The following is a 15,735-nucleotide window of genomic DNA, read 5'->3' as shown; positions in this document are numbered from 1 at the left end:
GGATTATGATGTGAAAACCAGTCACATAGTTCTGTCTCTCTCTCCTTTACCACGGGGATGCCAACTCCCATGATCCTCCACTGCTTCAGAGAAATTCCACGTATGCAAAAATGTAATGGACAATGCATATGTAACATCTGAGACCGCTCAGATGCAGAAGTGCGTTCATACGAACGACAGGCAAGCGGAGGTAAAGACAGCCACAGGGACAAAGCTCACATCAAGAGTTGATCGTCCAACTGAAGGTGAGGCACTGCTACTTGGACGCAAAGATTGCCTGTGCTGTGGCGAGTGAGACAAGTATGTTGCGTGATATCTCTGCACCCAAGTAGCAGTGTTTCGCCCCAATATAGTCCCAAGTCAATGGTCGGTTCGAAACGGGTAAAGTTGCTGCCTTTTAAGATATCTAACTGGGGAGGCAGCAAGTGCGGTTCGAAACCGAAAAAACAAATTCTGCTGCCTTTTAAGATATCTTAGAATTCCCAAATAACGGTCATTTTTGGAGGCAGCATCGATGCACACTTCATGCTCCCTCCTACCCATAATCCCTTGCGGCAACGTCTGAAACAGCTGTGAAAGGTAAACAAACATGGCGGATGACATCGGTAATGGCTGCTGAATCTGTTTAAAATGTCATTTGTGTGACCTTATTTTGCTTAGATTTGTAGATTAGAGATGAGAAATAAACAATTTACTATCTGATTATGCCATTGTTGTAACCATTAATAGCGTCTGGTCTGATATATCTGCCGGCCGTAAAACTGATTTATACCGTTAGCCTGCTAGCTTACGTAAACTAATTAAGTTTAACGTCAGGCCTTTGCTAACGTCATACCGTAGTGTTAACCAAAGATTCTAGAGTGCTACGCTCATTTTTAAAAGATGCATTTAATCCAAAGTCATGTCTAGTGAGACAGCTCTCTATGTAGGGAGGGAGGCAGTAGGCAGCTGTCTCCCGTTTCGAACACACCCAATATCTGCCTAGGAAATCGTCTTGTCTTAATCTGCATTGTCATTAGTACTCGTTGTGAATACGCAGGCCACAATAAGTAATAAGGGTTGTTTTTTTTGTTGGCTCACTTTTACTCACGACATGCTATCCGGCGAGGAAAGATTCCATTCACTATGCTAAGCTAGCGGACCATGCATGCACGGAGCACAAACATGCTTTTTGCCCACTTATCTAACTCTAGGGGAGACGGTGAATAACACAGAAAAGCACCACAAAACACACACACACACACACACACACACACACACACACACACACACAGTGATACACACACACTTACACAGCCTGGACACATACTGTAACACCTCCAACACCCTTACGTCCTTACAAACACCTCATAATGCAACTACACTCACACCATCGGGAACAACCTACACACACACACACACACACACACACATACACACACTCTCTCTCTCTCTCTCCCTCTCTCTCTCACACACAAACACACACACACACACACACACACACACACACACACACACACACACACACACACTCACACACACACACACACACACCACCTCTCTCTCTCTTTCTCACACACACTCCACCTCTCCCTCCCTTTCTCTCTCTCTCTCTCTCTCACACACACACACACACACACAGAACTGTTTCTCAGCATGGACTGACCTTTGAAGAAGCTCTTGACCTTCAGGTATCCCACACTGAGGCGGAGCACGGACAGCTTGTCCAGTCGCGCCCTGACATCCTCGGAGAAGGGCAGCAGGTTGGTCAGCTTGTCCAGTTCGCCATTCAGACGGTCTCTGTGGCGCTTGGAGGGGTTCGACTTAACACCCTCAGGGGGAGGAGGCTTAGGGCTGTCAGGGTAGAGAGTGAAAGGTAGATGGTTAAAGCTGGTGATGCAAACATTGCCAAAGTGGCGCACGCGACACACTGTAGCTTTCTTTCAATGCAATTTTAATGAGATTCCCAAAAACAGTGATGTTTTGAGCGTTATGAACTTCTTCAGACTTGTAAACATGACTTGTATGAGCTGGTGATGGGGCAGATAGTCATGTTCCGTTCTCACACACTGCAGAGTCATATTCTGTTCTCACTATAAGTTTCACCTGATACTACCAGTATTTCAAAAATACACACAGGAGAGGTGTTACATTCGGAGCGTTATATGTGGGGGGGATTTCCCACAACAGCCAAACAACAACCAAGCCGTTTTACCATCTAAAACAAAACCTTTGTGAGCAAACAACTTTGTGGGCAAACAACATCACCAACAGAGAAGCCTTCGAGAGCACTGGAGATCACTGGAGTTATCAAGAGTATATACAACAAATACGAAAGTCAGAGAACTCAGAAAATCAAGTTCGGGCTGGTTTGGTTCTTCAAAAAGTGCATATGCATTTGATCATCTTATGCAGCCTTGATTGGGACGGTGAACAGAGTAGAGTGTGATGGAGAGATTGAGTGATTAGGGTTTGTGATGGAGTCTGGTGCCGAGTCTGTGATTGGCCATCATACCTAACAGCAAGTTATTTGAGGTAGTTTCGGAACAGAGCTACAAAAAGCATCCTGCTGTTTAGGCTACATACTTCAAAAGACTGATTTCCATTTCCAGTCGAGCGTGGCTTTGTTTGTGTCTGTGTCGGCTGTTTGGGTGCTGGTGACACACATTAAGTTCGGCTGCATCAACAACCAGTAAACCAACTACCAAAAAGGAATCCATTTGAAATTTTTTCAACTACTTCTAGTCCTCACAGGCCCTATACTGTTGCCGGGCCTTGAATAGAGGCATCCTTGCCCACATGGAAGACAACAGTGGCCACAGTTTATCAGCACACCAAAAAACGAGTTGGCACATATTAACCCCAAAGGAGAAAACGTCATAAAAATGTCATAAAAACGTCATAACTTCCTTTGTAACATCTTAGTGAGCTGTCAGAGCATTAAAAATTATGTTGGGAGCTAATTCATGATAATTATTAACATTGATACTGTTTTATCACTTGAAAGGTATGTCATAAAAGTTCCTGATAGTATATGGTATGTGCAATAACAAGACATGGTTATGTAAGAATTCTAAGAGAGTTCAACTGAAGTGTTATGAGTGCTATAGACAAGCATATCTGTGGAAAGAAGATGGATGTTTACTTACAGAGGCTTTTGACTGCTGCTGCACAAGATCTTAAGTAAGGAGTTGCATATCTTTGCTTAAATTGCTCCACAACACAACTATGACTTGGTGATGTTCCGCAAGATAGTCTCTTGGGTAATAGAACCAAGTCATGTGAAAACATTTGTGCTTTGACCTCATTTCCTCTCTGTCATGTCCAGATCACAGGGAAATCAATGATGGGTGTCTGGAAGGATTGAGATGCAACATTGTTTTATCTCCCAAGTGAGGAGACAAACCGCGGTTGAAAACAGGCCTCAATGACCAGCTCATTTCCCTCTGCATCACAAGCGCATGTGACAGGACATTCCCCCAATCTGAACTGGAATATGAACAGTCCCTCTGTGTTGATTTCTAAAGTGCTCTGTGTGTGTGTGTGTGTGGCTGTGTGTGTGTGAGAGAGAGAGAGAGAGCAGGAGAGTGTGTGAGTGTATCTGTTTGTCATTCCTCTGGTACTTGTGTTTGTTTGTGTTTGTATGTGTGTGTGTGTGTGTGTGTGTGTGTGTGTGTGTGTGTGTGTGTGTGTGTGTGTGTGTGTGTGTGTGTGTGTGTGTGTGTGTGTGTGTGTGTGTGTGTGTGCGTGTGCATTTGTGTATGCAAATAGACAAGGACATGGGTCATTAACTCCTATAGATACAATTTGGTAAAACAACTGAGGTAGCACACTGACCAAGGAGCAGATTCAATCCTCCTCTGTCACTATGAGTCAGTCACTGTGCAGGGAGTATTATGGGATGACCCTACAGAAGGCAGGATCCCTCTATTAGACATGGCTGCTAGCTGGCAGGATGCTACGGCTCCTTTCTCATGGCGAGCCACCCAGCCTCGTCCTTCTTAGGCCACAGGCTTTCCTTTCCTGACCTAATTGCAGTCTAGACTCTGACTTGTGATTAATTTGTAACGAGGGCCAGGCGGCTGACACTCTGGGTTATGGAGATGAGAGACAGGGGATAGACACAGACTCCAGAGCACAGATACTGGGGGAGCTGTCTTAGCCTTACCTTAACGTTGCCTTAGTGTCGCCTGAAGGTTGCCTTGGAAGGCATGTGGCTCTTTAGTGTTGTCTTAATGGCAGAACAGTCACAGGAGGAAGCTGTCTTTGTGTTGCCTTAATGTTGCTGTAACATTACCTTAATGCTGGTGTCACCTTGCCCTGGTGTTGCCTTAACGTTGTCTTAGTGTTGCCTAAACATTGCTTTCATGTTGCATTATCATTGGCTTGTTGTTACCTTAACACTGGCTTTGCATTGGTGCTTCCCGGACTGGTAATTCCCTGAGATCACAGGGTGTTTTTTTTTAGCTGTCAATACCATGTCCTCTGTGCACTTTGTGAACATGTTGAAAATATGCCATTAAATATGTATGCGCTTGACATGTTTATCCTCATGGACACAAACTGGGAGTAGTTTTCAAGTGACTAGCGTAAAAACTGAAAAAGTGAACATTTGGGTAGTTGAGCACTCCTGCTTGGCAAGCAACAATGTCATTTGCTCTAACTTTTCTTGTTTTTTTTCCATGTTTTTGCAAGATCTTGGGGAAATCACAGGCGTTTTAAAAGTAGGCCTGTAACCCAACACTTAACGCATTCACTGAAAACAGCCTACTGGGACTGCAGGAGAAACCTGAGCTGGCCGAGAGTACCCAAATTATACTTTCCCAGAAATAAAAAGTGAAACTGACCTCACTGCAGAAAGGGGCCCCAGGGACAAAGAGCTTTCAGCTTTCAGCCATTTTTACCCCTCTCAGGGTTTATTTCATGCCTCGGGGGTGACACCAGGGTGTCGTCATTGAGGGAAGAAAGTGGCGGTCGTCGAGTCTTTTAAAAACATTCACTTGTGTGGAAACCACCGCTCTTTTCCAGTCCAGGGATGAAACTACTAGCAACGTTTCCTTTCCACTAAACTAGCTGACAGTGGCTGTCTTATGGCCCTACTGTGGTGCAGATCCCAAACTCACTTTCAACAGCTGACTCCAACACAGCTCATGCCCAACCCAGCTAGGTTTCTAGAGGAGTACCAACTCAAACATTATCTAATGGAGTCCGTAGACCAAGCTGACAGTCGGACGTCTGATAACGTTTGGCCAGTCGATGAGCATCTGCAGCTCCAACTAGTACAGTGTGTTCAGCTTTGCCAACAAAGACAAACCTCTATTGACAAATTTATGGCCGATTCAACATGGCGAATCTGCGTCAGAGCCCTCAGGAAAAGGGTTACTATAATTAGCTGTTTAGCTTGCTTGATTGTTGCCAAGAAGCAGTCTAATCATTAGATATTCCCATTTTGACTCTCTGTGACTGGATCTACAAACACAGTTTGACTTTTGTTTTTCTCCTCAGACTCTCTTCCACAACTTGTTATCAAACACATTCCTGATTAGAAGTTGATATATTTTACACACTGTCTTTAGTGAGCTAGAGTATTGTGGAAATGGAAAGTACTGCACTGTTAACGCATTGTTTCCCTCAGGGGCGCAGGAGGCACGGGGGATGTGGGGGATATGTCCCCCGCAGTGCTGAAGAGACAGCCGTCGTCCCCCTCACTTCTGATAAGGAAAAAAAGCTTTATAGGTACGCTAAATAAATAATAACATATAGGATTTGCGCTAACTATGTAAAACTCCCCATTAACAGCATCACATCACTAACCACAGCCATCTACAGTACTGTAAGACAGCACAATCTCATATTCGCTCTTGGATATCTGAAGCCAGTTTGTCTACTAACAATCATAAAATAATCCAGGCTACTTGCTTATCATAAATCATTCATCATCATCATCTTTATTTGAGGCAGGCTGGTATTCGAGGCAGGCTTTTTTAAATATTTCTAACCTGCATTTAGACATGCGTTTCGTTTGGAGCGGCATACCGGTAAGCTATCAAAAGCAATGCTTTTGCCTGCTCAACATTTTCTGTTTGGTTTGGGATTTCATTTACTTTGGGACTGTTTGATTATATTGCTAAATGTTGGGACTGATGGGCACTGAAATCTGGGAGATATTGTTCACTGTTTCATGCAGTTGAAAAAGTGTGGGGATTTCCACTGCTGTTTATTGCGAGACATTGAATAGGGGTTGTGCTGTAATGGAAACCGTAATGCGTAGCCAAGTAGCCTAAATTGAGTTATTGTTTAATTATGCATGATTTAGTAGCCTACTTTTTTTTAATAAAATTCGTAGGCTGGAATGCCTTGTCACAACAATTGTGTTTAAATTTAGTAGGCTTCAGCCTCTGGCAATTAGCTCGAAAGGGACGGCAAGAGAATGAGCTTGAGAACGTGTGTTGGAGACCCATGGTAGAAACACTTTTCTTTGCCAACCGTAGGCTATTAATCCAACCAACATAATACAATACAATACAACATATAATAAAATATTAAGAAGAGGTGTTATTTCATTGACTTAAATCGAAACAATGTCTTCTAGTGGACTGATGGCAATAATTGGTATAGTAGGCAATTGTTACCCCATCTTGTATTTGGGAACCTGCCTTTATTTGTCCTGCTATAAATAGAATCAATCCCGGGCATAATTTGAGGATTTATGGTAGCCTAGTGCTCAACTCCTCCTGCTCAACATGACATTAGCTGTTTATTCATAACAAACTCAACTAGCCTAGGCTACTTATCAACTCGTTTTCACTAGCCTAACTATAAAATACAAGTCTATCAACGTTTTTGTTCTAAAACATTTATTTCAAACATAATTTCAAGACACAAATTGGATACTTCAGTTACCTTGGTGCATAAATCCCAGAGAGTAGGCTACCACACCCCAGAGTGATGGGCCTAGCGTTCTTATCCGTTCAGTGTGGGGTAGCCTATAAACAAGCTGAGAATTTAGCGGTGTCACGTCTGCCTGTCACAGACGTGGGGAGCTCTTAGAAGCTTGGGATAATGTGATACAGTTACTACAGTAACAGTATTTTATTTTACTTCTAATGTAATTTGTTTTTTACATTTGATAAATGCTTTGTTTAAATGCTGTTGGAACAAATAGTTGATTATAAAGGCAACTTTCTGTTGCAATTTTCTGTGTGTTCTGGACTGGTAACTTGTTAAGCCAACACTTGTTAAGTTCTAACGTTGCATAAATATTAACTGCAAACACACAGTAGAGAGTTAATTTGATTTATACCAGACAATTTAAGTAGGCCTAACTAGGCTATTTGTTCATGTAGTCTATGTTTGGATCATAGGCATGATGATTCAACATATCATGTTGTTTTTTTTCTACCATTGGCCCAAGTAGTGACCAGTATTCTACCATTGGCCCAAGTAGTGTGAAATAAATCTAAAAAAAATAAATAAAAGTAGAATTGCACATAGCAAGAAGCTGGTCTGAGGGCAGATCTGGCGTTGTGCTCATCTCACAGTTTTCAAAAAAAATATTTTGAAAACAATCAATGGTATTATCTTAATATTCTGGCAAGTTTAAAATATGATGGTCGAAAGTGGGCCAGAGGTGGCGATCTGATATCTGGAAATCTGATCTCACTATGGGTTTGTGTTCACAATTTGGTCCCCCTCACTTTCAAAATACTTTGAAATCAAAAAGACACCGCACTGTATAGCTATGTGTGCTCTTAGGCACTGACCCAATGACCTTGACCAATGACCCAATGACTTTGGTGTTGCCTGCACCTTGCTTAGCTGTTAAGCTATGAAAAGAAAACAGAACAAACTTCGAGTGCTCATGCACAAATGTCTGTGGCTTTGACTGAACTAACCTGAAGCGGAGGTTATAATCAAGTTTTACAGTCAACCCTATATTATGAAACCCACAACCTGATGCAGTTTTAAATTCAGCTTCCGATGACAATCCTCGACAAAACGTTTCTTTAAAGTAGACAGATGTCTGTCAGGACTTTCTAAATACTCTTTTTATGGAGGCATTGGTGACGTCCAAGCACATGAGCAGGAAACAGTCCTCTTATGCTATGCAGACTGTGACTGACCCCATCCCCCATTCAGCTGTGAGGGAACAGCCACTCTATTTTTACCGTGCGGGCAGGGCCTACAACTATAGCTTGATAATGACAGGACACACCTATGGATTATTTATGGCAAAATGGACTACGACCAGAATCTCTAGTTTTGTGAGAGATTTTTAAGTATAACATAAAATCTATTCTAAACAAAACAAAATCAGTAAAACAAATATGTAGGTATTATTTTATTTATTTCCAAATAATGTTGGCACTATTGACAAATCTGTTTGATCTATCTAAACAAAACCAAACAAAAAGAGTATGTAGTGTGCACCACTGACTGGCAGAAGTTGCTTTGAGGTTTGACACTATTCAGTAACTTAATAAACGTGTTAAATTGGGCCGATCTTCTCAGCTCCTGCACGGCACTGCACACTGTGAAAGTCAACAGGACCTGCTAATGGGGGAATTACTGAGTAATTGTTGTTATTCACATTCCAAACGAATTACACCAAGGCTTCAAAACATTCCCATTAATTGTGATTTAGAGCAAAACCAATGGCTTATTCTGCAGTCAAGATTCCCCGGGAGAGCAAGAGGGACCACCCAACAGCGCCTCGGCATTTCAGTGTTTGCCTCATTTGTGCTGAAGGATTATATCATCAAATCCATAGATGTCTAGAGGAGCTGTGGTCCCATCTCCTCTCAGTGGTGGTTGAGGGAAACATCTGACCTTAAGGATTGCTTTCCTGTTGCGGGCCACAACATGCTGAGGGATACATCACCCCTTTTGCTCACAACCTCACACCAACACGCCTGTTTTGTGGCCTCTGTCACATACACTGGCTACAGAACTCAGAACAGGTCTCAGAACACTCACAGTTGGTTTCACCTCCTTCTACGCTAAATAAAAGACACACACCTCTTTCTATCATAAACAAAACACACAAATTATGAACTATATGAAGTGTGACAAATGATAAGTAAACTACTGTGGATAGTCTCAACTCATATCAATACCTATTTGTTGTTATTATGAAGGTTTTGTTTCAAAATACCCTTGAAATACAATACTTCAAAGGCCCTTGTGTGTGCCTTAAATCCTCAAACACAGCAAGTTCACCGGTCGTAGGGGAGTATCTCCTGCCATTGTTTGAGTTATATTCTGTGTTACAGCACTCGAGCTCCTTTGAGATATTCATCTGCGGGGAGGTCTGTCTCCCTTGATAACCTCCAACATGTGTTTCTGATCAGCAAGGAGGGGGAAAAAAACACACACACAACATGTAATAAAAGTCAAATCGTCTCCATCTGGCGAGTCCTCTTGCCACCATCTATCCAAAACCCACTACCAAATACAGCATACACCATCTGATTGAAGATCCACTGTCCCCACCAAATAGAGGAAAACAATGTCTAACTTAACTTTAGTTTCTTTTGAAACACAGTGAACAAGAGAGGCTGCGGAGAGTGAGCTGCACTGCACTAGGAATTTGACACTTCTAATTGTGGATCAGAGTTTCTTTTGTTTCCACGTTTTTTTATTGTATTTATTTTTTTTTATTTTTGTTTAAAAGTGGCTAAAAAAGTTCCTCTTGCTCTTGGTTGGGGTATCAAAGTAATTCTAATCCACTGGTTCTGCTGCCAACAATAACCCTCTAACTGGCTCGCGGTAGTAAGCAGTTCCATAATGAGCTTTTGTCAGTTTTGTAAGTGCAGTCACGTCACATCACTGCCAAGAGCGAGCAGCGCTAGGCCAGCTGAAATGGGGCGGGGGGGGCGAGGGGTGTGCGGGGAGGTGCATCTGGGCCGAGGCAATGCTCTGCCTGTCACAAGGGAGCTTTTTCCAGTTTGCCAGGGTCATTGCTGACTGCTAAAGACATTCAGTAACCCTTGCCCAAATGAGAGCTAGAGAGAAAACAATAGAAATAATGTTAATAATATCATAAGTGATCATTAGCAGGCTCTCTCCAGGCTGCCTCTACCCCACAGAGCTTAGCCTCTGAGAGTGAGGATCTGTGTGCATGAAGCCTGCAGCCAATGCTACTAGCACAGCTAATGCTGCTAGCACCACAGGGTCACCCACGGGAATGAGTTTCAGCATCACTAGGCAACAATGGAAACTCCACATGATTAATCAAAGAGGTGGTTTTCCAATAGCTCATGAGTGAGAAGTTGTGTTTACCTGTATTCATAGTGTAGAAAGATGTGGAAAGGAGACACAACTAAGTGTATGTGCATTAGTTATAAATGTGTTATAGGCCTAAATTATGTCTTGACTGGACAAAAATCTTTTCATGGTCAAGTTATTGTTTAACATCAGCTCAGGTTTCAAACCCTTCCCAACAAACACGCACACCTATACACACACACACACACACACACACATAGCAACTCTGCATCCATGGGGCATGTTTTCAGCGAGGAGGGCTTAGCACCTTGCCCAGGGGAATGCTGTTCAACACACAAGGCTCTGAGCAAGGCTGTTTAACTCACAATGACATCATTGTGAGTGGAGTCAAACTTCCTAGCGCACACAACACATCACAACACATCAGCCCTCCCTCCCGAGTGAAAGTCATCAATCTGAGGCTCCCAGAGCGAGACAGAGTCCGGCGGCGCCCCTGCCACTCTCCAATCGGAGCCCATTGTTCCCTACAACAGAGCAAGAGCCCCCACAAAAGGGCTTAAACTTGTTTTTCACACAGGTAGATTGTGTACAGGGGCCTGTGGATGTGTGTGCCTGTGTGTGTGTGTGTGTGTGTGTGTGTGTGTGTGTGCATGTGGGTGTACCTGAGAAGGTTTGTGGATATGAGGTGGTGACTGGGGGGGGGGGGAGCGCATGAATGAGAGAAGGATAGAGGACAGAACATGCCCCCCCCCCCCCCAACCCCAACCAGCCCCTCCACCTACCACCACAACCACCATCTTTTTTTGGAGCATAATTCTAATGCATTCCATGAGCCCTGTCTGAACCGGAGTCCAGTTACATGCGCTCTCAATACTCTCTTTGTGCTCCAGCGCAGACATTTTCGCCCAGGGAGCGATCGCACCCGCTGAAGCAAGTCGAGCCGTCTATCTCAAAGGTTCTCTGCCTATGAGGCTCTCCTCAGCCCTAAAATGAGGGGCAGGCATTGTAAAAAAAAGTCTGCTCTTAACTTCACAGGTGACAGCAACGCTGTTGCGCGCGCGCAAACATGCGCACACACACACACACACACACACACACACGAGGCACACTCTGATTGAGCTGTTCACAGGTACAGGCTGGGTGCTATAACTCATGTCCTGCCCTCACTTGGATGACCTGAATAGCAGAGATAGGCTACTAGGCCGTATATAAATAAAATTAAATGAAATTTGCACACACCTTGTCTGTCTATCAACATGAGGGACGAATCAATTCAGAACATAGTGGCTTCTACTGTCTATCAACATATGGGTGGACGAATCAATCCTGAACATAGTGGCCTTCACTGCCTTATAATTAGCCTATATCACTTCCTTTTGTGGAGTGCTTGGATGCATGGAATTACAAATTGGCGTGCACAAAAGTAAACAGATGCGCTTTATTGCAACAACGTCGAACAGACTGACCGAGTAGCCTACAAATGCATTAGCATTCAGGGGAAACAAAAATAAGTCTATTTTTGGTACAAAACAAGTTCCAGTTATCTTAACGTGCCATATGTCTCCGAGTTTTTGCTTTTATTTACTGGACATGTCTAACATTAGTTAAAATAGGCTACTCGAACGTCAAAGGTCTAAATGCACACATGACTAGTAATCGAGTAAACGTCTAGCCTGTTCCTTCTGTGATAAAACTTCCCACACTTTTGGTCATTAAATGGACATTCCAAAAGTGCAGCTGCAAACTCCCGAGCCCGACTATCCATCGAAAGTTTTCTGCGGATGGTGAATTAACAAGCTACAACAACACAAAAAAGAGGGGCGCCGAATTCTGCCAACGACCACAGTTGCGTAACAGTTTGCGTGACTTAAAAATATGTTAATTTGAGGGGGAAAAGAGCGAAAGACAAAAAATTGTGTTCTCATAATGAGAAAAAACCGTATATCAGATTACAATAACATACTTGGGGCCAGCTCCCCCCGCCTCGCCCCTCCCTCCTGTAAGCATCGCGTGAGAGCACCGCCAACTCTCAACTTGATTATGATTAATGCAAGAGTACTATTTCCATGCCAGACCAAAACTACACCACGACCGAATCTTAAGGTAACCCCACCAACTCCGGACGAGCTACAACTACAGCTGCTTTATTGACCATAACTTTACAAACACTGCCAATGGCTAAAGATAAATATAGAAAACAAGTTTTTTTTTCATTACATACACAACCAGCAGGCCCACATTTCTACCCTGTGTTCCTTTCGACAAATCGGAGAAGCCAGTACTGTACGAGTCGGCTTCAACGCGGGTATGCGGAGAGACGAACTCACTTCACCGAGCAATCGTTTGTTCTTTTAATGGACATTAACCTGTGCATTGTTACTATTTACGAAACAAGTATAGCCTTGACAGTGATATTATTGACGATATGTAAAGTATTATTATTGGTTGTGTACGCTTACTTGAATGGCTGATTTGAAAGGTGGAGGGAAGTTGGTTCCACCCAGCACATGATCATTCATATGCATCTTCAAGCATAAAAGTTAGGCTAGTTGTTTTTAAACACCCATTCATATGTATGTGTGTCAACGAATCAATTTAGGAAATTATCTTAAGTTGCCAACCACATCCAGCGGCCTGCCTACTTTCAAGACAAAATGTCACATGTGAACGTGCCGACATTATACAGCACAAGAGTAGTATCCTATTCTTATTTGTATTTAATTATTAGTCACTCTGTAGCCTGCTCCTGATCCATTTGCTTGTAGGTTTACAGTTTAAGTAACATGTCACTATCATGTGGACTAACTTGTTTTCTTCTAGAAAATCATAAAAAACTTACATTTTCTGCACAGGCTTTTTGCGCTTCTTGGCCGCATAGATTCCCGTATTTCCTAACATGGTGTTAGGTTCTTTATTATTCAGAGTTCAGTTTATCTGTATTTATCCTTTGAGCTCCACTCTCATCCACTCCACAGAAAGAGATCAAACCTATGTGTTAAAATCCCCAAAGGACGTTATTCCGTCAAAGCGCAAATGATGTATCATCCAAATGAGCCGGTTAGCTCATAACTTCAAAATGGAAAAGCTTAAATCCAAATGTGCTTGAATGATAATAGAGTTTCTTAAAGTTGTCGTATTCATCGGAGAATAGCAATGGCGTGATCAGAGCAAATTTTCCTCCTTCCTTTCTGCGTTTTTTTCTAGCTGTCACTCTCTACTGCCTCCAAACAAACTCTTCCTGAGACTTCGGGGACTGTTTTCGCTGTGCGTAAACCAATCCCGTGCTCCGTTACACTGAGAAGTCCTGAGCAGTCCGGAGCAGGTAAGGTTGGCTCCCTGTGATTGGTGCAAAGCGTTTTCAGGAAATCATATCATAAAAAGAATTTTAAGGTGGCCCGACTCTGCTGTTTAAGTCTACGCTGCCCTGAACTTGGGCAAGAGCAGCTACCCCCTCGTTCGGTTGCATGCGTAAACTGTAAGACGACCAAGTATTGTTTAAAAGGACGGCTGTGTGCATTGACAGTGCAATAATGACAACAAAATATACAGTAACATGATGATAAACACAAATTAATTTGATACTATAGTCTTAAAACGACTAAAAACAATACAACTTCCGTTGTTTTGTTTTTTTCAGATAGGAACAATTTTTTTATTTGTTACACACTATGTATTGAAAACAATGAAACTTGCCTTGTTTTTTGTTTGTTTTTTTTACACATCTCTGTGTCCAGATAGGGACAACACATTCGCTTTAATAGTGTAGGCCTACGCAGGTTACTGATTTCTGTACATTATTTTATATTCCTCTGTATTTTTGGTGGTTCATAATTTTAACATAGGCCTGTTCTATACAGAAAGACCATTTTTAGGTTATTCTTTTAATTTATCTGTAAAGAAAGGTATTACCAGTATCCTTTAGGCCTATGCAAGCCATTAGACAATGGTCTTTGGTTTAGCCTCCATTCGTCTACAGGACATGAGATGAATCTATGGTAAACAAGAAAAAACACAGAAAATCACTACCTGGTAATTGCAGTTTAGCACATTTATTTTATTATTCATGGCATGTATGCATGCTTCCTCCAACCCAAATCCCTACATAGGCCTCTTGAAAATTTCCCATGACTATGTGATAGACATGTGATAGACTATGTGTTTTTTGGAATCCTTGATACCGATGTCACAGTGAGGATTAGAGAATAAAACCGGCAATTGTTCTGCCAAAACAAACAAAACAATCTTTTTTTGTTTTGCATACTCGGTATGCAAATTCCCTTAATACTTCAAGCCTATTGGTTGTTTTTTTGCAGGCCTGTAATTTTTAATATTTTTCTCCAGTCTCCTAAGAGCCCAGGTGAGGTATTTGTACCTTGCTTTTTGAGGACGTTCTTCCCTTGGCGTGAGGCTGTGAGCTGTCACCTGCTTTTCAGGTCTGTCCTCCTCTTTCACCTGAGATGTCTTCACCTGACCCTTTGTTTATATAAGCAACATTTCTGAGCTGTGTCAAAAAACTTATAACATGCCAAACAATAAACAGCCACCATGAGCAAAGCCAACTGCAAACATGCAGTCAGTCTACATGGAATTGACTAGAACAACAACAAGAACATAGTTTTAAACTGAAATAACAGGTGGCTGGAAGTCCGAAATCGGGAGTGAAAATGCGGGACCCCAGAGTATATCTGATTGGATGGTTCCAGTTCAGTTGAGGTTGAGTTTTCTCAATATTTCCATCTGGTGTTAGAGATCATGAGCGATTTTCGCAGTCGTGCCGTCCAAGCAGGCGGATGTGAAATTGAAGAACATAACAACACTTTGGACATTAAACTCTCTAACCGAAAGCCAGAGCTACTGGGAAGGAATCATGGGGGCTTGGCAGCCATACTGGTATACAGACTTTTAAATCTCAAATCTGTGGTCCTCTTTCGAGTCACTCGGGTTTCCATCCTCATAAAGAAATGAAACATAGCTCGTCTGAAGACTGATGTGGTAGTGGTTGCCTAGGGTTATCATTTTTAAGAGCTCCATGTTGATTTCAAACAACAGATACACTGTACACTGACTGTGCTTTCACCAGTACCATGGATTTCCCAAACCACAAAGTACAGAGTGCAGTAGCTGGCTCTTGTAGAGAATGGGACAGATCATTTTCTTGCACAAATCCTATCTCTCATTCTTTCCTCTTGTGGGAAAGGGAATTTGGCTTCAGCTGGAATGTAGCTTCTTTTATATGACTATACACACTCAGTACGTTTTTTAACTAAACTCATCACACACACACACACACACACAAACACACACACACATACTCTACCGCAGAAGCTGCAATAAACTGCGTCTGGTTGAATGTTGAATGTTGAAATCTATGATCTGTTGACACATTGACATGTGTCCATAAAATGTCGGCGCGTAACTTTATGGCTTTACATGCACCTTTATCAAAACTGTGTCACCTCCAAAAGAGACAGTAAAATATTTACAGTACGGATATTTCACAGGGGCCCTGACAAACCTCCCTTTGTTCTC

General features: G+C 42.5%; 1 protein-coding gene across 1 annotated transcript in view; it reads right to left on the bottom strand.

The window, feature by feature from the left end:
* ahr1b (aryl hydrocarbon receptor 1b) overlaps positions 1 to 13,510 on the bottom strand; it is a 38,984-nt gene extending 25,474 nt beyond the window's left edge. The window contains exons 1-2 of the mRNA XM_076302526.1: positions 13,046 to 13,510; positions 1,620 to 1,833 (exon numbers count right to left, since the gene is read on the bottom strand). Coding sequence (XP_076158641.1) covers positions 1,620 to 1,833; positions 13,046 to 13,104 — 273 coding nt within the window. The 5' untranslated portion in view covers positions 13,105 to 13,510. The remainder of the gene's footprint in view (positions 1 to 1,619; positions 1,834 to 13,045) is intronic.
* Between the last annotated feature and the right edge of the window lie 2,225 nt (positions 13,511 to 15,735).

Source organism: Alosa pseudoharengus, unplaced genomic scaffold (genome assembly GCF_046254945.1).
Source record: "Alosa pseudoharengus isolate Yale_2024_CS ecotype anadromous, Long Island Sound unplaced genomic scaffold, YU_APseudo_1.1 YU_APseudo_1.1_scf_24, whole genome shotgun sequence".
Taxonomy (NCBI): domain Eukaryota; kingdom Metazoa; phylum Chordata; class Actinopteri; order Clupeiformes; family Clupeidae; genus Alosa; species Alosa pseudoharengus.
The sequence above is the reverse complement of the archived record's forward strand: the minus strand, read 5'-3'. Positions and strand labels throughout refer to the sequence as shown.